Below are 23,773 nucleotides of genomic sequence, written 5' to 3' on the forward strand. Positions count from 1 at the left end.
TGGAGCAGCTTGTGTATAAAAATTCAATAAAAGTTGCTGTAAATAAGGGTGTCTGCCAAATGCTTACAATTTTACTCTTTAACATCTCAGAGGAACTGGTATTTTATGTGAATTGGAAAAATGACAAAAAGAAAATAACCTGCAGATCGTTCCTAGAAAATAAACTCATTTACAAAATTTCTTAATTCACTAAACATTTAACAAACATTTCTCAATTTATTTACACCTATTATTGGGTTGAATTTTTTCATTTTAGAATATTTCAAAGAAGGTCATTGGGACCATTCAGTTCAAAAACTTTTGGCTAGCAGTATATATATTTGTAAATCTCCATTCAAATGAGAATATGACCAGCTGAAAGAAAAGGGATTAATGTGTAAAGTTTTGCATACACTTGTATTTAGAGCTGTACAATTCCCACAGTTGATGGGTCTCTGTGAAAGACAGTGCAGCTGTAATGGCCTCCATTCAGCAACCATTTGCTCAGGTCTGTGGTTATTTCACACCAAATCAGCTTCTTTTTCTTTCGCTTGTTTTATTTACACGAATGCTCATAAAGTGTTCACATCGGAGGAAAGCGATTGAGATTCCTCGAAGCAAAGAGCAAAGTGTCAAACGGTGTGTAATCCATTTCACACTGTAATTGAGCATTCACAAAGGACATCACAATTACAGTATACAGAGAGAAAAGAAAGGGGACTTCAGTGAGTTATTCACATCATAAAGACAAGCGAAACTCAATATAAAATAAAATGTGAAGAAATTTCAGTGGCGTTCATTCAAGTCAAAGATCGCATCTAATATATAAAGAGAGTTCATATTTTTAAATCATTAGCAATGATGTTCTCTTGCTTCATAGAACAACACTAATGTTTGAGTTAAGCCAAAGATCAAACTGAATGAATCTCTGGGTCTAAAGTTCAGATGTTAATCATACAGTCACATGTCCAACTTGGCAAACAGCTGATACTGAGTTAAAAGTGCCACTGTAGTGACATTTTCTATTACCAAAGCATATACTGTATATAACTATTGTAAGAGCAATGACAAATAATAAGTAAGAAAAAGTAAGGAAATGAGGAAAGAAATATGATTTGGACACACCTTCCAAAAGTTTGGACACACCACCTTTTCAACAGGACAATGACCCCAAACACACCTCCAGGCTGTGTAAGGGCTATTTGACCATGAAGGAGAGTGATGGGGTGCTGCACCAGATGACCTGGCCTCCACAGTCACCGGACCTGAACCCGATCGAGATGGTTTGGGGTGAGCTGGACCGCAGAGTGAAGGCAAAAGGGCCAACAAGTGCTAAGCATCTCTGGGAACTCCTTCAAGACTGTTGGAAGACCATTTCAGGTGACGACCTCTTGAAGCTCATCAAGAGAATGCCAAGAGTGTGCAAAGCAGTAATCAAAGCAAAAGGTGGCGACTTTGAAGAACCTAGAATATGACATATTTTCAGTTGTTTCACACTTTTCTGTTATGTTCGTATATAATTCCACACGTGTTAATTCATAGTTTTGATGCCTTCAGTGTGAATCTACAATTTTCATAGTCATGAAAATAAAGAAAACTCTTTGAATGTGAAGGTGTGTCCAAACTTTTGGTCTGTACTGTATATATATATATATATATATATATATATATATATATATATATATATATATATATATATATATATATATATATAAATTAAACAAATAAGGTACTTTCTTTCTTTCTGTATTTTTTTTCAATTTTATTTACATTTTTTAAGTTTTTTTTCTTCTTCTTTTTTTTTTCCATAAGATCAAAACTGTGGATTCTGTAACATGAGATGAAATAAAACTGAATAGCCTAGTCCAGTGTTTTTATTGTCAATCATCTATAAAGCTTGTTAATGTTGTGTGACCATGATGCAACACATAATCCAGTGGGACAACAGTACACGGTACTACATAAAGAGCAGATACTGTACAGATGTTTACGTCAATTGCACATTTTCATACTTGCACATCTGTACATACAAATTGCCTATATTTGTATATAATTGCACATTTCAACCTGTACATGTGTACATACAATTTTGCCTATATAGTATATGTCATTCTGTTACGCTGTGGAGCTTCTGTCACTTAAACAAATTCCCTCATACGAAAACATGCCTGGCAATAAAGCTCTTTCTGATTCTGACAAAATACACCAGACAGTGTGAATGAACTAGCAGAGCAACAGAACATAGCAGAAGGAATCAATTAATTGCCTAATTAATAATTATGCAATAAAATAAATAAAGTGACGTGACATATGGCTAAATATGGTGACCCATACTCGGAATTTGTTCTCTGCATTTGACCCATCCAAAGTGCACACACACAGCAGTGAACACACACACACACCGTGAACACACACCCGGAGCGGTGGGCAGCCATTTATGCTGCGGCACCCAGGGAGCAGTTGGGGGGGGTCGATGCCTTGCTCAAGGGCACCTCAGTCGTGGCCGGCCCGAGACTCGAACCCACAACCTTAGGATTACGAGTCAGACTCTCTAACCATTAGGCCACGACTTGCCCCAATCAGGTAAAGGAACACTGTAAATTATTATTACAAACTAGCTGAGTTAAAGTAATATCCTAAACACTGTTTACTTTCCACGTTTGATCGTGTAAACCTGAGATTCATGCCTCTAAAACGTGTGATTTCCAATCAACCACGTGGGAATCCAATCAATGTAAATGACAAAAGACACCAGACGTGTGAATAAACTAGACAGAGCAACAGAACATAGCAGAATCAATCAAATCAATCAATCAATCAATCAACCAACCAATCAATCAATCAATCAATCAATCAATAAATTAATGACAATTAATTAATAATTAAGCAATAAAAAAATCATGTAAAAAATACTGTAAATTATTTTATCATGATTACAAACTAGCTGAGTTAAAATAATATCCTAAACACTGTTTACTTTCCACGTTTGAACCTGGGATTCATGCCCAAAAACGTGTGAAAAGCATATCCACGTTTTGTCCTGCTTGTGTATTAACCACGCCCACAATAACGTTAGTGAATAAGAGTGAAATGATTGGCTGGAAAGTTGTGCCAATCATATCTCACGGCCACGCCCCCCGCTGTATAGTCAGAGCACAGAGACTTTTCCTTCTCCACAGATGTTTCAGTATGATCGCAGGAGCGCTGCAACTTTCCTGACCAGGATTTACTTTTACAGCGGTGTCTACAGGGAGGGAGAGAGGGATCACAGCCTTGTAGAAGGAGTCTGACTCTTACAGAAGAAGAAGAAAGAAAGAAAGAAAGAAAAGGAGAAGATGCCTGTAGCTATTTTGATGCCTTTCACGGCGACTCCGAGTAGGAAGTCCGTTAACGCGACGTCGTTCAGACTGACGGAGAAATTCGTCCTGCTGTTAGTTTTCAGCGCCTTCATCACCTTCTGCTTCGGAGCTATTTTCTTCTTACCGGATTCATCCAAGCTGTTTTTCTTCCGCTCGGACCCGGCGGTGGACGGCGACACCCGGACAGGTACAGAAGGAGACCTCGGTGGCACAAACAAGGACGATAAGATCTTAGCCAAAATTAGAAGAGACCACGAACAGGCTTTGGTCGAAGCCAAAGACAGGCTGCAGAAGCGTCCGGATGAAATCAAGCAGGACATTCGGATGGAGAAGGACCAAGTAGAGAAGAACCGAGCTGGAGTGAACGACGGCGGTTCGCTGCCTGTGTTCGAGTACGTGCAGCCTCCTGGGGCGACAGGGCGAGAGCCCTCCGACCCGGAAACGAGGGAAAAACGAGCAAAAATTAAAGAGGTAAATAAACCTTGACGTCGTGTGAGAAGTTCTGTGGTTCTTAGTCAACGTTTTGTGAGTCGAAAAAAGACAAGAACGAAACAAAAAGGACCGAAAATGCACGTGTTTGACATGTCAGCGTTTTGAGGTTCTGAGGTGAAGTTAGCTTCACGGCTAAAACTGCTCCATAATTACAGACTAGTCACAAGTTCGTTTTGAGATTAGGGAGGTTTCTATAATAAACTACGCAAAACGTCGACCGTACAGCACTTTAGATGGACACGGGTTAACATATGAGGTCGTTTCTTCTTCATAAAGGTTGTTAAAAGGTCTTATTTCGTCAGAAACGTGTAATAAAGATGTTCGTGACACTGACACTTCACACGTGGTGAAGGCCAAAGGGTTTGGAGTTTAGGTTAGTTTTAGTGAACAGAGGAAGAGGGGGGGGGCAGGGAGAGAGGAGAGGGAGAGAGACAGAAAGAGAGAAGTGTGTGAGAGAGAGAGAGAGAGAGAGAGAGAGAGAGAGACTGAAAGAGAAGGGGAGAGAGAGAGAGAGAGACTGAAAGAGAAGGGGGGAGAGAGAGAGAGAGAGAGAGAGAGAGAGAGAGAGAGAGACTGAAAGAGAAGGGGGGGAGAGAGAGACAGGGAGAGAGACAGAGAGAGGGGGAGACAAGGAGAGAGAAGAGGGAGGAAGAGAGAAGGGGGAGAGAGAGACAGGGAGAGAGAAGAGGGAGGAAGAGAGAGACTGAAAGAGAGAAGGGGTGAGAGAGACAGGGAGAGAGAAGGAGAGAGAGAGAGCGACTGAAAGATAGAAGGGGAGAGAGAGAGAGAACGTCACTGAAAGAGAGAAGGGAGGGAGAGAGAAGGAGAGAGACAGAGAGAGAGAGGGGATAGACTGAAAGAGAGAAGGAGAGAGACAGAAAGAGAGACAGGGAGAGAGGGGGGAGAGACAGGGAAAGAGAAGAGGGAGAGAGAGAGAAGGAGAGAGACAGAGAGAGAGGGGGGATAGACTGAAAGCGAGAAGGAGAGAGACAGAAAGAGAGACAGGGAGAGAGAGAAGGAGAGAGACAGAAAAAGAGAAGAGGGGGAGAGAGAGACAGAAAGAGAGAGGGGGGGAGAGAAGGACAGAGACAGAAAGAGAGAGAGAGAGAGAAAGTGTTTTGAAAGTGAAATGTCAGCTAACTGCTTTGCTGTGTGCCTGAGATAATAGAGCAGGTTACAGAGCTGGAGATTATTAAAGGACAGGAAAGGGTTTGGACTCCGAGCACTAAAAGTGTACTCCAAAGTTCAGCATCAGAAGGTCAGTATACAACAGGTATGATATCGTTATAGTTACAAAGGAAGGAACAGTTCACCATGCGGAAAAGATCTTTCAGTAGAAGTAACTTTTGCTGTGTTATTGTGATTCAGTATGATTTGATGGATTTCTCTTCCTTACAGGGTTAAGTCGAGAGTTAAGGTTGTTGCCCAGAAGGTCAGCCGTGGCTCGCTTTCTAGCAGCCGGGGCCAAAGATTTGTACTAAAATCTGTTAGAAAAGGCAACTCTTGTGTACAATGTGTCAGGTCGAACACGGGCTGTAAGCTCGACGTCAAAAGGTCAGTACACTTTTTCAGCATAGTTGTAAGTTTCAGACGAGTCAAAGCTTAACATCAGAGGGAAGGTCAGTATGTAGAAATAACCCTGTTGTGTTGGTGTGATTGTTTAGGATTTGATGGATTTCTCTTCCTTACAGTCGAAGCAGAGCAGTTGAAGGTTAAGGACGTTGCACGTTAGATCGGCAGCGGCTCGCGTTCCGGCAGCCTGGGACATGTCTGAAGAGAAAATGCTTCCCTGTCAGGATGATGTTTAAAATGAGATCTTTATTGACATTCAAGGGTCGTTAGATTTTCGACACATCTCTTCAAAGACACAGAATAACAAGACGTCCGACTTAATATAGATAATCGAATGATCTATATTTAGGGATCAGATCAAGGCAGACCAGGTCAAATCATATATAGATCAATTTTAACGTCATGCTTTTATTCTTGGAGTCAATTTTAAACAGTCTAGACAGACAGAACCCAGTAATAGATTAACCGCAGAGGTACCGCAGACTGTCAGCAGACTGGTGGATCAATAGTCCAGCTTCAGATCAGACAGAAAATACACACGTAATCAACAAGGCTTTGGAACATAACGTATTCATACTTTTGAGGCTTGGATGTGTTTTTATTTCTATGACTAATATATATATATATATATATATATATATATATATATATATATATATATATATATATATATATATATATACACTGTACGTTTGCAAACAAACGACTGTTTGTTATTCATTTTATCAAAAAAATACTAATTTAGCACTGATGCATATTTTTTTTGCTAAATTAATGTTACTATTTAAACGATTCTGTACATACTGTTAAAAATACAGAAAATGTCAGCAAAAACTCAGATTAACAATCATACCAGATTAATAACAGTAATATATAAACATCTGCAGGAATTGTAAACCCTTCACTTCCAGCTCTCTGAGGCTCATCAGAGTGACATTTCCTGGTTTTATTTATTTTTTTAATCCTCTTGTAAACAAGACACCCACACAGTCAGAAATCATGAGCACTTGCTTGTTTGCTGAACGAACGTTAGCTTTCAATTTTACCTGGGGGAAAAAAATTCTTCTGCTGCCCATTGTGTTTTGTACCAGGCGTGTAACGATGGCCACCGATAACTGCTTTGGCTACATTCATTACATGGGTGCATACCGGCCTCAAACTAGTTTTGTCAGTAGAAACAGAAAACACTTGTGAATATGGAAATGTCCAACAGGTTTGAGGCACGGCGAGAAAGTGTAGTTCATGCTACATTGCCCTTAATCTCCTGTAGTACTAATTGGAATGGAAATTTGGAATTTGTTCCCGATTACAAGCCTTTTTAAATTTAAGAAAAACAATTAATACTACTTTTTTTTGTTTATACATTCATTTAATGATGTAGAACATCTATGAAAAAAGTTAGTTCTTGTTATCACTTGCATCATAGCAGCTGTAAACGGTCGTCCCCGAACCAAAAAATAAATAAAACTACAGCACTACAGTTATGGTAACAAGTAACATGCAAAAGGCTCTACATCTCTACATCTACAGCTTTACTTCTTGCTTTTAAGGACTGGCGACGCCCATAAATGTTACAACGTCAGCCGTATGCGGTTCTGTGTCGTTTTCTGTGTCATTTTCTGTAATGATCCCTAACCCTATCGCCAGAATCACGGTTGTCAACTCTGTCAGTTTGGAAAGACGCTGCTTGGGTCATTTCTGTTGTCTGTTTCATTTGTAAGGTAACACTGAAAGATAACAAGACAACACTCACACCTGCTAGGTGACCTAATCTGAATGTGCATTCAAAAGAAGAGCAAACGGTGATGATTGCATTTGTTCCAAGCTAGAATGTCGTCCCTCTACAGCCTAGGCTACACCCAGACTAGTCTGTCTACATTTTAGTTAGACACATTTTAGGTATCACAGATTTCTTATTCTCAGTGTTTGTATACAGTATTAGAAAGCAATACTTGAGTAAAAGTACAAGTATCGTACTAGAAAGATACTTTGGTAGAAGTGAAAGTCACCTTTTAGAATATTAATCGAGTAAAAGTCTTAAAGTGTCTGATATTTACTGTACTTAAGTATCAAAAGTCATTTTCTGATATTAAATGTAAAGTATTTGAAGTAAAAAGTAAAATTTCAGGGATTTTCGGTAGGCATAAGACCAGGGGCGGTTCTAGGGTTTCATCTTTAGGGGGTTTAGCCCTCAGTGAGCATTTAAAACAAGAAGAGTTTTATATTATATGACTACATAGTAAGCCAGAAGTTATGGTATTATTTAATGGCAAAAGTGGACACCAAAATGTTATGCATGATGTAATGATGCCAGTCTTGAATCAAATCAGTTCATGTATGTGTGCATTCTCTACAAACAGTGTGTCCAATGAATGCAGGCATTAATAAACTAATATTCACAAGACAAAGACCAAATCAATAAATGTTATTTTTATTTAGTATTGAGTGGATTGTTTGCATTAATATTTTGTTTGTGCTACAACTCTGGTAATGAGAATAGTTACGTTTCACTGCTTTTGATTGCCGTCTTTGCAGCTTTCCGCCGATTAACTTTATAGATAAACGCCTCCAGCTCTGACTGCGCGTGCACGCTGCACGTAACTGTGCTTCTCCGTAGAGCGTGCGTACGTGCGTACGTGCGTAATGCAATCTAGGAGCAGTGATTCGCCAAACCTCCCTTATTGCAGTCGCACACATTTCTTCTGATCTTATTTTGTAGTAACGAGTAACAAAGACGCTTAGTGGAAACATAACAGAGTAAAAGTATACATTTTATCTAGGAAATGTAGTGAAGTGAAAGTTGACATAAATTTAAATAGCGAAGTAAAGTACAGATGCGTGAAATTTCTACTTAAGTACAGTAACGAAGTATTTGTACTCCGTTACATTACAACACTGCTTATTCTGTATGTTTGAATTGCAGCAGATAATTTGTTCAAATGTAGCTTCACATCAGCATGTGCTTGCTTTTTACTGGGAATTGTTAAGTTTCCAGGAGTTCTACACCACTGTTTACACCACTGAGTGTGCTGATGTGTATAAAAATGCATATGGGTGGATAATAATAATAATAATAGATGTGGCAGACATCATAATTTTTGTGTGTACTTTTAGTGTGGTCGCAATATACATTAGCACCGGAGCGGCGGTATAGAACAGACGAGGGTCAGCTGTAATAGTCAAATTTGAATAGCGAATCATGATAAGACGACGTGGTTGTGCCAAGGGTGGCGTTGCTGCCTCGTGGTTCCAGTGTACTCAGATCATTCGTGAGCTCAGGTTAATGACTACTGAGTTTAAAAACATGCTTGTAGGTGGCTTGGTGGACTAAGAGATTTATATGTATATTTGTGGACCCCTTATGACCTGGAAACAGTTTAGTGTAGAGGTTTATTCTTCAATCAGAGGGACAACCGAAGAAGGTTTGTACTTTTTTTTTTTTTTTTGTAAATTAACTTGACTTGTTTATAAAGACCTCTGCACAGCTGCGCGGATCACGCGAAGGATGAACTTTTCCACGCTTGCTAATGAGATGTAAATCAGTGACCAGCCTCACCACGCTGTTCCAGACTCCTTATCAGTATGCTCTAGGGTTCCTGAAAGACCTTTGCTTAATATCTCGTTAATTGTCTTCTGTCTAATCGGTGCAGCGTAGATGTTCACCACATGTCTACCACCGTGTACATGTATCGTGTCTCGACAGGTGTCTAGGGATGTTCTGTCAAAAAATTCGGCTGCCTCGAATTCACGTCTCCGTTCTTCTCCCTTCTATGTTTATATGCCAGTATTTTCCCACCAGGAGACACCCACCAGCTATCGGTATTCTTGAAACTGATACTGCATTTTTTTTTTTTTTAAAAGCTTAATTCATTATTCTGAATATTGTTCTTAGTTGTACCACATTTCTCCTTTTTGATTTAATAAGTCAGACAGGATACAAATTTAGACAGAATAATAAAGAATTAAAGAAGAAAACGACTAGATCTCACGGCATCCGGAAACCCGAGTGCTCCAGCATGAGCATAAATCCACATCATTGTGTATGTAGCAGTAGTTTTTCAGTAGGGTTTGTTTTCTGGTGTAAGTATCACCATGAACAAATCATAAAACATGCTTACCAATGTCTCTCTGAACCCTGGAATCCTAAACATTTTTTTATTTTTTTTTGGATCGTCCAACAATACCATTTGTATTGACCTATAAGCAAAGCGTCTGAAAGTAAACGCACAGAAATGTTTATTCCCATGCTTACTAATGTGTATCTAGGGCAGGGAAAGTTTGGTACTTGGAGCATAGCCAGGGTGTCTGTGATTTTCAGGACGGAGGTATTATTTTTTATTATGATGGTGTTAATTACAACCCTCCATTAGCACATCAATGCTATTATATTTACTATTATGTACTTAGACTTATTAGCCAAAAATGCCTTCAGTTCAAGTCTCAGTAAAGCAAAACCAAGCAGGTCTACAAGCAAATGCCCTGAAGATAAATAACCATAATTCTCCTGTACACATCCAAGTAATGAGTGTAATATTTGAATAGCTGGCTTTTGTTCGTAATATAAGTCTGTACTGAGGGCATATGCAGAATTTATTTTGCTGTGAAAGGATTTCCAGGCTGTGAAAAGTTAGAGATCCAGTAAGTTAGGAACTAAAAAAAAAAAAAAAAAGCTGAGGATGAAAGCACACATTCCCCCCCCCCAACTCGCTTCGCATTTTGATCAAACAGAAATCCTTTTCAGCCGAATTGGCTAATCTATATCAAATAGGTTTTTGGTGCTAGTTCCAGTGTTCGAAGCTTGAGTATGTCGTGTATCACCAGTCAAACTCGAAAGCCCGCAGAAAGAAAGTGCAGGTAAAGAGTTCTTCATGGTTCCTGTCACACCTACAGGCATTCTGAACCCTAATTCCCGGATTAAGGCGCACCACGACAGTAATCATATTAGCGCGTGCCGTCCTATCCGGTGTCCTGCCACCCTTTCTTCCGCGCCGTTGTAAGGTCTCTGAGGTCCTTCTCTAGGAAAGTCTCTCCTAGTCCTTTAGCCTGAGTGTCTGCAGACAAGATTGAGAATGAGCTCAGCAACAGCAGTATCCCTGCTTTACAGTTCAGTGATAATTCTCCCACGCAGAGCCAAAAATAATCCCGCTGATCAGTAGCTGGATAGAAACAAACAGCCACCATGGGAGTCAGGCTGCCATTCATGGTTTTCCCTCTGAGTGTCGCTGACCTTTTAATGGTAATTGTTGCGTGAAAAGGAAATCAATGTCAGAATCATTTTAGGCTCAAACGCTCAGAGGGGCTTTTGATTACTGTAAATCGATGATCGGCGGCTGACGCATCGGAACGGATACCTGTCACATTTTATCCTTTATGTGGAACCTTACAGATTAAAAATCCAAATGAAGTAAATGTGCACTCAGTGAAAGTAACACTGATAGGATGGAACAGTCCATTAGCTATGTGCACTCTTCCCAACCCCTACTTAGCAGTAGTTTAGATTGAACAGATGCCCCTTAGATTAGAGGTTTTTTCCACCTGCTAAAGCTTTAGGGAGTGAAAGGCATAGTTGCAGGCATGTACTGCATGTGTTTGTGTGTTCTATTCAAATAAGCAGACAGGTTTTCCATTCATTCATGCATCATTTCCTTTTCTTTTAATTATGCTAATGTTAAACTCAAGAGAAAAACCCAGCTTCTGTGCTGATGATCAGTGTAAACATCATGTATAGTAGAACGTAGCTATGGTTTTACTTGTTGGTATCTTATGTTTAGGCCTTTTCTGATGCAATTTCTTCAGGTGCTTTAGATAATGTTTGTTAAAAAAAGTTCAATAGGTGGAGCTAAATAAGATTTAGAATTGTCCACGTTTCTACCCATGTATGCAAAGCTCGACCTCCAAAAACAATCAGGGTTAGCATACAAACATTGTTACCATTAGGTACCGGTTTGTAAGAACTTTACTTCCAAGCCACTCAGACACTCAACTGCTTGAATGGCAAGTTATACAACTCTATAAACACCTAAACACAAAATTGTCCTAATAATTATTAGACAGTAAATTGGGGCATGTGTACGAAATGGGAAGAGGGCAGGTTTCCAAACTATTTTATTATTATTATTATTATTATGTATCATTATTATTATTATTTATTATTATTATTTTTTATTATTATTATTATTATTATTATTATTATTATTATTATTATTATTATTATTATTAATGGTGCTTGCAAAGCATCATTCTTGTTATCTTGTATACTGATTATTATTCTTCCGGACGAAAATTCGGCGCATAACTTGTCCTGCAGCTTTTATTCTGGACCCATGACTGAGGTGTCAAATCGACCGGCTCATTGAGGAGCGGTGTGCTATGACTTTTTTAAGTGATCTAACCAACGATGTTCGCACAGCGGCCAAAAAAGCAGCCAAAAAAATCCCATAGAAATGAATGGGAAATTCCTAAAATTCACGCAGTGTGTGCAGAGCTCAGGCACGGCTTCTCTCTGTGTTCTCTTACAGTCACTGTAGATGTAAAGGAGACTCTCAATACATGTAACTATCAACTCCACACTATCAACCGAGTGATTCCAAAAGTATTGGCACCCCAGCTTTCTGTCCACTTGCCTCCAAAAGTAACACCCTAGCAACCGAGTGCCGAGATTTGCCACGTGCAAGCACCATTCACATTTTCTTCAGGAACTGTACATTCTAGTTATTATTGTTGTCTTAGGGTGCTTTCACACCTGCCTTGCTTAGTTCGGTTGAATCGTACCAGAGTTCGATTGCTAATTTGGTGCGGTTCGTTTGGGCAGGTGAGAATGCAGATAATCGAACACTAATGCGCACCAAAAGCGGACCAAACAAGCGTACCGAGACCTCCTTGAGGAGGTGGTCTCGGTACGCCTTCGAACGAACTCTACGGTTCGTTTGTGGTGAGAACACGATCCGAGATCGAATAGACCTAACTGCAAAAAGTATCGCACATTTTGGACTAAACCAGCTGCCATAGTGGGTCGTTGGCAATATTTTTGGAAGATAAGCATTTCACGGTTTCGCAAAAGTAATGCTCGCCGCTTCCTGAAGTGTCCTGTGATGTGTCTTCGCCGTTTGCAGTGCATCAAAATGATATTTTCAAGCCGCATCCGCGCTTCATTCTGAAAATTAAGACTTTGCATAGAATGCTGTATACGAGCGATGTAGTAGATTACAACCACGAACATAATCGCAGCATGCAGTCGTCTCTCCGTGGTGTACTGTATGCTGTATTTTCCTCTTTTTGTTTACTTCAGGAGTTTCGTTGAAAATTCCCGCACGTTTATTCTGACCAATCGAGAAGCGGTTTAGGAAATACGCTCAAAGACATGTGGCCAATGAGTGATATGGATGTAATCACATGACTGCATTTTGGTTCGTTTTAACTGGTGCGGAACAGAACGATCAGTGTGGTGTGAAAAAGAACCAAAACTGTTAAAAAGCTACAATGTCTCATTTATTTGCTTTTGGTCCGGACCAAATGAACCGAACTATAGATGTGAAAGCACCCTTAATCTATATAATACAGATGAACTAAAACAATGGCTTACACACATTGTCTGTCTGTCTGGTATAAACCTCTGTTATTTGTACTAGTCAGAAATGATACGTTTTGACTGTTGCACCATTTAAATATTTTTTGATCCGTCTTCCGAGGAACTTTTTTGGTTACACTCCAAACTCAGGCTTGAGCATCCTATTTTGTCTAGTCTTCATCTTTCATGTTTGTCTGAACTTGTTTGTTGATTTGAATACCATGATGCCTTGGAAATTTGCTTGCCACTGCTCCTTTAACTCTGTTTGCTTTGATTGGAGCAATCGTTCTCAGCCATCTCGGAGCCTCCTCAGCCCCTGTGTCATGATGTTTTGCATGACTCCATGGCATGATGCTTGAACTGGCACCGTCAGCTGTGCTATTCTGTCGCTATTGATGCTAACAGGTCTGTTTGGTTTCTCATCAATGTTTTGCATCTTTGTGTGTTTCTTTTTTTCTAAAGTTCTTGTGAGGTGACCTTGGGTATGAGAGAGGCACTGTTCCTAGTTTATAGTTGATGACCAAACGTCTGCAAGGCCACGCATGTTCAGAGTGACTAAAGGATAAAGTAGAGCGAGGACGCTGAACCCCAACGCCTACCGATTACTGCAGAAGTTCTGGTGGTCTCACAACAACAAGATCATAACTTTGTATGAAAAGTTACATACGGTTAACGTTATACCAAGAGATGATTTGGAAAAAAATGGTTTTGATCAGCATTGTTAGAATCTTGCCCTTTTTTTTTTATACTTAAGGTTATTCTCTGTTTATGAGCTTGTTGGGTCGAGCAGATTAGATTATGACTAGAACGGGGACAATTTCAAACCAAGGTCTCATATGGAATGTTGTCACCATTCATTCGTGGTAGTTATCTGGATGCTTTAATGGTGGTGAGGAATCCCTAGTATCCTGTCCATGCTGTCTGTCTGTTTAAACCAGGCAGATTTTTGCACCCAGCATGCTGCCATGTGCTCCAACTAGAGGATCGCACTGTTTGCTAGTTTTGTTTCTTTCTTTCATTTTTTTTTTGCTCCATTTGCACATTCACACTACTATGGAGCTCGTCTGTTTTCTATTTCAGTTCTCAGAAGTAAAGTGGAGGTAGAATGTAACCACTACTAAACGGTCATGAACCAAACATGCAGTTTTTCACTCTTTCACTCTCTCCACACTCCAGCTGAAGCAAGTGCTCACGAAGGGTCAGTTAAGGCCTAAAACCCAAGCAAATGTGTTTCTAAATCAGCCAGGATTCAAGCCTGAGGCCACACACACACTGCGGTAATAGATTCCCCCGAGCAGTCGGTCTCATTTTTTCTGTCCTGGAAAGACTTGCATTTCTGCACATATTGAAAACGGCTTGAGCGCATCTTCTCTCTGGCACATTTTTTGTCAGAGATGACGGCAGTACTGAGACTTTCAAGACGTTAATAGGTTTTGAAAATGTATAGAGAATCAAGACTTCCGCGTCTCTTATCTGGGCAAGCTATGCAAACACGCAGTGAATGAAAGGCCTTGTTGGTATGGAAGAGAGAAACTTGTTGTACACCTTTTATTTCCCATTCAGTGTTAAGAGCAGATCTCCGAGCAAGATGATGGCTTCCTGGAATCCGAACATGCCTGAAGAAGAACACGGTTTTCTCAGTGCTTCCGTTTTGAAGGATTTATTGGATGACTGCAGACAATCAGCCCAGAGGTGTACATTGATTAAAAGGTTCACAACATGCGGGTGCACCAAAGACCAGAAGTCCTGACCCTCGCCGCGTGTGGCTTTCTGCTTCAGATCGACTCGGCGAGGCAACCGAGTATGACGATATCTGTGTACAAGGCATGGCATGCTCTAATTTGTCACACTCCATGAACTCCTTTCTGAAATCGAGCTGAAAAAAAATCCATTCCTTGTTTCTAGAAAAGCAATAAGGTGTAATTGTGTAGTCTGTAACGTCTCCCGTACACAAACCGAAGAGCTGTCGGGTCTATAGCGGCACAAGGTGAAGACGATCGGAGGAGTTCTGATAAAGTTGTCCTTGTCCTTTCTGCCCTTGTGTTGCTTTACTCGGTTGTTTTAGTGCAGGGGAAGGACTAAAGTGATTTGCCTTCAGCCAGAACTTTATTGCTTTTCTGTTCTGTCCCGTTTCCTTATTTTCCGGGCGAAAGGTACCTAAGAAAGTCTTAACAGCAATCGTCTCCTTTCCCTTGAGGATCTAACACACGCAAGCATTTTATATGTAAGGACTAAAACATTCGTGGGCTTGCTGTTAAAGGAAAATTAACAGCGATCTGGTTCAGCTATCGCAACCTTGGATTGTTTTGTTTAGAAGTGTGTTTGTTCACCTTGCACTCGAAGATTAGAACAATCGTCCGAATCCGTTTATCAGTAATTCCACACAGACTCGACTCGACTCTCGGTGGTTTTCTCTTTGAAGCGCTACGATCGATCGATTCGATTGTTCAGGCTAATAAAGCTTATCATAAAGGACCAACGACACACACAATTACTCAATCTATTAGCATGGAGCTGGTTTTAAGTGCTTTAAGTGTGCTATATATGCATTATTTAGAATTCAATTTAATTCAGATTTTTTGGGGTTTTTTATAGCACTTTAACAAAAGACATCGTCACAAGCTGTAGAGAAATCCTCACGATCGTCACCACATGTCACTTGCACCTTTTATAGTATTCACATGCGCTCTTTTGCATATATAACTTTTATATCTTTTTTTTTTTTTTAATGAAGATGATGCACTTTGTGGCCTGCAGTCACCACTCAGCGCTGCTTCGGAGTGCCAAGCGATCGGCTGTAACTTTACTCGGCTACTCGTGTTCAGCCACGAGGCCACGCTACCTCTGGAGACCCTGCACTTGGCAGCATATCAATGAAACTCTGTGCTAGAGAGAGTGAACCTGTGTGTGTGTGTGTACACGGTGTGCCAAGAGAGATGTGGACCTTGTGCCAGCGTGGATCATGCTTACCTCTTGAGCTGCACCTGTTCTCCAGGCACTCGTCCATCTACAGGTTTTCTGAGACTCACTGGTTGGGTCAGACTGCATTCTTCCTTCTTGTTGGGGTCTTACCATGAGTACCAGCGGTATTTTAGTATTTATAATATCTTTACCTGCGACGGTCCATGTGGTGTTTTAAAGGCACAAAAGATAACGGTTCCACCCCAGCGCTAAGGAAAAGCATCTGAGGGTGTAGTGTGAGCAGGACAAAGACATTTTATTGATGCATCTGTAAAAGGTACAACCATATGTTTTATTTCATTTCTTTAAATTGACCAATGCAAAGGAAACTTAAAAACAATCAATAAATTACAGCTAAAAAAGAAACAATTAAAAAAAAATCATATATATATATATATATATATATATATATATATATATATATATATATATATATATATATATATATATATATATATATATATATTAAACAAAATTAAAATTAAACATGCATGAAAAAGAACAATAAAAAAAATCCTATATATATTAAACAAAATTAAAATTAAACAGACATGAAATCAAATAAAGAGTAGAAAGCTTTAGCAAAAATTTGTATAAAAAACTAATTAAAACTAAAAAAATAAGTAAAATAAAGGATTAAATATAGCTTTATACAACGTAAGAATATAAATATCAGATAGTGAAGAACTAAATTGTAGCAGCTAATATCGAATCATGTGCTTTAAACATTTCTAAGGGCCGAATGCACAAATGTACCAAATGCACAAGCAGCAGGATCTCGCTCGTGAGAAAGGACAGCTGGATATGGATTATTCAACAGGGTCGTTAAACTGCTGCGCCTTTGCTCGTCTGTAGATAACAGGGCGTGTGTGTGTGTGTGTGTGTGTGTGTGTGATGTAATAGCAGTCACCAGGCCTCTGTGAAAGCTGCTGTATCCTTAGTGGAACTATTCCTGGTTTATTTGCTCCATCTGTCCATTTTCCACCTGCTGAAACCGAGTTAAAGTAGCGTTGTAGACTCTCCGGTATTTTGTTAGAGAGCGCGTTCATTTCAGGCCACCGAGCCGCCACTTAGGCGCCAAAGTCGCTCTCTGTTCATCAGTGTGGAGATCTGTTCCCAGTTTCTCATTAGGTTCTCATCACTGTAACGTGATATTAAAGGAGTCGTAGAAAGGATGTAATCTCTCACACCAGGAACTTGTTTTCTTTCTCTCAGGGTATTGATTTCTAAAAAGACCTCGGGTCAGCTAAATGACGGCTTTTCACAGCACCAACAGAAAGCCTAGTACAGGTTACAGGTGTTTGTGTGTCTTTAAGATAACGGCTTTCATTCTTTAGTACTATTAAGGCTGTAGTCTATCGGGCTTGAAGATAAACTGTCACCGTGATACTCGTCTGTCAGGCAGCACAATCGGGTTGCAGGTTGCTTCGCCATCTCAGATCCAGGGGTTTAGGGTCGGCTCTCATCCCAGAGGTCCAGTTTCCCATGTTCTGCTCATGTCCGGGTGACTTTCCGTCTTGCGGACAGGAATATCATCACCTTGCAATGACCCCAGTGTGAAATACTGTAGAAATGCTATCATGCGAAAATATTTTATACACGTATCCAAACTTTAGATTTTCTTTAAATGGTCAAATTAATAAAAAGGCCCATGAGTAAAAAAAAATGTTAAAACCGTTACGAGTAATAGAATATAAATAAATGTGACAAATAAAAATAAAAAAAAGTCTGAAATGTTTAACATTCAGGTCAAAAAGAATCTCGTGTCAATTTGGGTCTCGTGCATGATGGTTAAAAAATTCTTTACAAAAAAAAACAAAAGCAAAAAAAAAAACCAAGCCACTAGTTTGGAAGAAGTCTAAAGATCTATTTTTTTTTTAATTTGCTCAATGGAGTCATTTTTTTTATGCTTTACATCAGGGAGTCAAGCTCAGTCACAGTGGGCCAAAATATAAAACTGAGATAAAGTCACGGGCCAAACTGAATATTTATTGAAAAATTACCTGCAACTGATCTGTAATGTTCAACCTTTTTCATATGGAAACAAACTTAAGTTTTGCTTAAACACAGGATCTGGAACAACCAGAGCTTGATATTACAAACACATAAGAAATTACATGTGAAATAAAAGACACATCAGTGGTGTTCATGTCACAAACTTTGACCATACACTTTTTTGACAAACTCTCCCTCATTAAAGGGCAGATTTTGCGATCTCTGCTGCCACAATAAAGCTTTACAGCCTTTACAGCAGCTTCACTTTTTGATTTTGCTTTCATGAACATAGTCTGACAGGAAACCAGACTTTTTTCATCTCCTCCGCCTTCTGGAGCTTCTGCTTTACGTCCAGGTCCTTATACTTCTCATAATGTTTCGTGTCATAGTGTCTTATGTTATATTCGCACATCTGATATAACACACCTGATATGATCTCACGGGCCAAATATAATTACACCACGGGCCAAATTTGGGCCACGGGCCAGAGTTTGACACCCCTGTTTATTTATATATATATATATATATATATATAAATTTTTACTTTTTTTTTTTTTTTTTTTTATGAAAAATGAGTAAAAATTGTGCAGTAGCTCGCAGTTACAGAAATACGGAAGTGAGCTTCCATACGTCTTTAAAAGAGGATCAGGGATCGGTTTTCTAGACCACGGTCAAGCTCGAAAACAGCTCAGATGGACCAGAGTCTGAAAGAGGAAACCTTACTCTGGAACAGTGCAGCTCTAAGAAACGTGAGGAGGAAAACGGGTAGACTGGTCTTGACTTGTTAGTGAGTAACTTTATCTGAACCATGTCGGATCGTCGTCGCGTTCAGATCCGCGCGTCGTCGTGTTCTCCGTTTCCTCCCGAAAAAGAACGAACGGTTAACAAATTGGGGTCGGAATCCAGAAAAGAAGAACCTGTTAAAAACAATACAAACAATTACGCTTTACTTCGTTTATCGCGTTTCTTTTGCTGTCTGTCAGCTTGGCAGTTTTATTGTCGTATCTTAGCTGAAGATCAGACGCCGTGCCGTTCTCTTTGTAATCACTCGTTAAAGCGACGTGGATCTGCAGGCACGGCACAACCAGAGCTGTTGGTGTTAATTACAGCAGGATGTCTGCGTTTCTTTAGAAAACCCACACCCTTTTATTCTCGCTTAACCAGCGCTGCGTAGACCGAGATAATGAGATGTTCCTCACTGCAAAAAAAAAAAAAAAGTTTTTTTCCTTTTTTTTTTTTTTTTTGCAGTGAGGAACATCTCATTATCTCGGTCTACGCAGCGCTGGTTAAGCGAGAATAAAAGGGTGTGGGTTTTCTAAAAAAAATTTTTTTCCTTTTTTTTTTTTTTTTCCTTTTACTTTTTTTATGATCCACTCGAGAGTCGTTCAAAGACGATAAAAAAACTAAATCAGCCTTTGCACTGGCCACATCCTGCATCTACAAGATATTGATTATATCATCACACCTTTGTTTCCATTTAACCGATCCATTTATTTATTTATTTATTTTATTTATTTATTTTCGACCACAGCAATTTCCTGGCAAGATAGAGGTGTTTTCCCCAGACAGTACAAGATACTGCAGAGTATCACTTCCTGGACTTATTTATTTTATTTTATTTATTTATTTTAATTTACATTTACAGCATTTACTAGACATTCTTATCCATAGTGACTTACTTTTTATTTATTTATTTTATTTATTTATTTATTTATTTTTACACCTGAGCAATTGAGGGTTAAGGGCCTGCCCAGGGGCCCTGCAGTGGTAACTTCCTGGGATTTGAACCAATGACCTTTCGATTAGTAGTCGAACACCTTAACCACTGAGCTACCACTTCCCATTTTTTTTTTTTTTTTTGCTCTGCTACATTTTGCTGATGTATTTGATGTATTTGTACATTTCAGTTCCTCCGGGATTTTGCTGAAAAAAGAAAAAAAAAAAAGGAACACAAAATACAGCAAATCCCGTGATATTCGGAGCACCTTGCAATTTTTTAAAATGACTGACGCAGATTTTCTGCAGAATCGAGCCTAGACGCGTCGTGTGACGTCGTTAAACCACGCATTCAACCAAAGCGTATTAGAACATCGCTCATAGAAAGTCGGTAAATATGGGTCTTCACCGGTAGGAGCTTAGAAGAAGAATCTTGTGCTTTTGCCAAGTCAGGCAGTTTAACTGAAAAGAACAAAATCCTACATTTTCATGAAATCTCCAAAATAAAGCATTCGCCAAAAGAAACCCTCTGAAACCCCCGGAGGGAGGCCATAAACAAATTACGGCTTCCTGTCTGCCTCTTCTTAACAAATCTAGATGCCAGAGGGGATGAGGAACATGTAATAAGTGCCGAGGCACTTGGGACTCCGAGATATACTCGTATTCACTGGCACTCGGGGTCGATGTGGGTTTTTGTGTTTCTGGATTTTTCCCACCTCATTTCATCCATGGTTTCATTAATACAAATAATAAAAGTTGCAGAACGAAGCGTTTTTAGCACAACAGTCACACAAAGTAAATGTTTGTCTATCATCATTCCATCTGGGTTCATCTGAGTAATTTATTTAAAAAAAAATCTCACATGCTTTCCATTTATACGTCAATAACTATACCAGATGACTATGTACACACATTGTATAGTGTGTGTGTGTGTGTGTGTGTGTGTGTGTGTGTGTGTGTGTGTGTGTGTGTGTGTGTGTGTGTGTGTGTGTGTGTGTGTGTGTGAGATGTGCTCTACAACATGACAAAACGCAAAGAGAGCTAATCAACTTGCGATGATAACGAGAGTGCCGATTTGTTTGTTTGTTTGTTTGTTTGTTTGTTTGTTTATTTATTTATTTTTGCCCTGAAGTATCTGGCCGGGCTGTACAAAAGCACAACCGGTGTATTTTATTTCTGCCTCTCGGGTGTTTATAGAGTTGTTGTTCTGCACTTTAGGAACCCTTTAGAAAGCCATCGCATGGCAAGAGCTCTCCGGCAGTGCCACTGCAGTTATGAACAGCTGTTCAACCCACCTGTCGTCGCCTTGCGAGGATATCGAGCTGAGGCAGGACGACGTATTCAGATTCATAACCTCCGTTTTATGTGGAATTACTCACCGTAATGTTTCCTGCAGTGTCACCGCACTGTACAGTCTGTCCACCATGATCTACTGAGTCATTCTAGTGGAGCTCAATTCTATTTTATTTATTTATTTATTTATTTATTTATTTATTTATTTATTTATTAGGGTTAAGGTATTATACTTTTTTTTATTTTATTTCAGGCTTAGTTGTTAGCACGTTTGCCTCACACCTCCAGGGATGGGGGTTCGATTCCCGCCTCCGCCTTGTGTGTGGGGAGTTTGCATGTTCTCCTCGTGCCTCGGGGGTTTCCTCCGGGTACTCCGGTTTCCTCCCCCGGTCCAAAGACATGCATGGTAGGTTGATTGACATCTCTGGAAAAATTGTCCGTAGTGTGCGAGTGTGTGAGTGAATGAGTGTGTGTGTGCCCTGTGATGGGTTGGCACTCCGTCCAGGGTGTATCCTGCCTCGATGCCCGATGACTCCTGAGATAGTTCGAGGTAGTTCGGAGAAGCGGTAGAAAATGAGTGAGAACTTAGATTTTTATTTTATTTTTTTTGGAATGGAAAAAAGATGGAAATAGAAATTTTGAGTAAATGATGTAGGGCTCATAAAGTTTATTTTAGTGCTGGTCATCAACATGGCTGCACAAGACTCACAAGGTTTTAATAGCAATGTTAATGTACCTGAAGCTTGGGATGGTCTTCTCGTGCCCCTATTCCTGGTCCCCTATTCCTACCCCTGGTTCTTCCTGGTTCCTTTCTATTTCCATGCCAGTAGATGGAATGACTAAATTGCCATTAAGTGTGTTTTCATGCATGGTCCCTGTCACGGTGTCCAGGAACAGCAGTTATAGATGGATACTAAAGATGCAAACAACATGAAATCTAGTTTCAAGTTTTTTTTCTTTCTCACATTCATTTGCGTCTGTCTCACAAAGGTCCTGCAAAGATAAAACCCTGTAATTACCACCTACATTCACAGGCTAGTTAGCTCAGTTAAATGTCTTCCTGCTCACGTTTTTCAGCAAATAATTGCCCACGATGGTCCATGGCCTACATTTTTATCAAAGACAGCACAACCGTTGTTCAACACTTAACTCAGAGAATCCGTAACCATCCTTTAACATCCCATGTCATGAATCGTCAACTGAAGTCTCCAACTCTTTTGCATATACTGTACGCATTGAAAAGTCCATCAGTATAGAAGCACACCAGTACAAATACATTTATTTATCATACAGTACACACACAGCTCTAATAGTCAAGTCAGGTCACTTTTATCATCCTCACCACAGCACATGTGCCTTGGTGAGGGAAATTCTTGGGAGCAAACTCGAGAAATGAAGAAAAGTCTACATACAGAAATTGCGAACAGTCTGCATACAGAAATGAAGAACAGTCTACATACCGAAATGAAGAGCAGTCTACATACGGGTGAAAACGTGTGAAATGTGCAAATGTGAAAAAGATGCAATGTGCTTGTACATAGTCAGTACACACAGTGTACTATTAGACATATTTACTATGCACTACGCATTATATACAGTATGTACATTATTGTACATATTTATCTACTCGTTATATACAACATATTTATCTACACATTATATACAATATGTACATCATTGTACATATTTATCTACCCATTATATACAATATTTACATTATATGCAATATCTACAAATGCAGTATAAATGCAGTGTGTGTGTGTGTGTGTGTGTGTGTGTGTATAGTTCAGTGTTGAGCTGTTGGAGTTGAAGTGCAGTGTGTGGCATACTATATTGTGGAAGTATGCTGTAGTGTGTGTTAGTTATTACTGTTAATTAGTCTGATAACCTGAAGGAAAATGTTTTGTGTTCTATACGATAAATTTTCCGCAGATACGGGCCGCGACGTCATCACGACACGCGCGAAACAGCTCTGGAGTCCAGCTAACATAGAATGTAATGACATACAGTACAGTGTGTCTTCACAGGGAAAAGTTTAGAAGAAGAATCCTGCACTTGCAAGTCAGGCAGATTAACTGATATATATATAATTTTCACAAATTTTTTGCAAAAATTGCAAATAAAACAAAAAAATCAAAACGTGAAATCAAGCAAACAAAACAAAAAAACTCTGAAACTCTAGAAGGAGGCCATAAACAAATTATAACTTCCTGTCTGCCTCGTCTTACCTAATCTAGATGCCAGAGGGATGAGGAATATGTAATATTCTCATATGTAAAGAGCCGAGGCAGTTGAGACATCATGGGGTTACTTGCGTGTTCTTGCACTCAGGGCTGAAATAAAGGATGCGCCCTGTCGGTGTGGGCTTTTGTTTTTCCGTCTTTTTCTCACCTCGTCTCAGTTGAGCCGTGGTCCTGTAAGGCTTAAAGTGGGAGATGACTTCCTTCTATAGGACGTTAAAGTACCTTTAGTACTACCGAGAGCAGCAGTGTACACCAGGCACATTTGTTCAGTCGGGTAAGAGTCTTCTTAAATTAGGAGTAGAGTGCCTGCCTGCCTGCCTGCCTGCCTGCCGTGAGCAGATTGTGCTTGTTGACGAATGGGATGAAAGGATTACAGATTTCTACACTACAGAAACATTTGGTTCATGGGGACAAATTACCTGAAGACGAGAGCGAGCAGAACACGGGCACATTTCTTACATGGAGATGAGTCGAGATTGGAGATTTTGTTATTGTCCGCTAGTATCAACTCGCCGATCACTAGTTCGTCTTCAGCGTGTCACGATAACGAGAAACGAAACTGGACGAGACTTTCCCGCGGCAGAATTCTTTTTAGA

General features: G+C 39.7%; 1 protein-coding gene across 3 annotated transcripts in view; it reads left to right on the plus strand.

Annotated features, from left to right (window-relative positions):
* Positions 1-3,147: 3,147 nt before the first annotated feature.
* The window catches only part of man1a1 (mannosidase, alpha, class 1A, member 1), a 130,000-nt gene continuing 109,374 nt past the window's right edge, over positions 3,148-23,773 (plus strand). The window contains exons 1-2 of one of the 3 annotated variants that reach the window (XM_047802000.1): positions 3,672-3,809; positions 5,229-5,384. Coding sequence is in view for 1 of the 3 variants with exons in the window: in XM_027155405.2 (XP_027011206.2) it covers positions 3,315-3,809 (495 nt within the window). In the remaining 2 variants the exon portion in view is untranslated. Of the gene's footprint in view, positions 3,810-4,889; positions 5,089-5,228; positions 5,385-23,773 lie in introns of those variants that run through there. The other 2 variants (XM_047801999.1, XM_027155405.2) reach the window with 2 other exon arrangements.

Source organism: Tachysurus fulvidraco, chromosome 16 (assembly GCF_022655615.1).
Source record: "Tachysurus fulvidraco isolate hzauxx_2018 chromosome 16, HZAU_PFXX_2.0, whole genome shotgun sequence".
Lineage (NCBI taxonomy): Eukaryota > Metazoa > Chordata > Actinopteri > Siluriformes > Bagridae > Tachysurus > Tachysurus fulvidraco.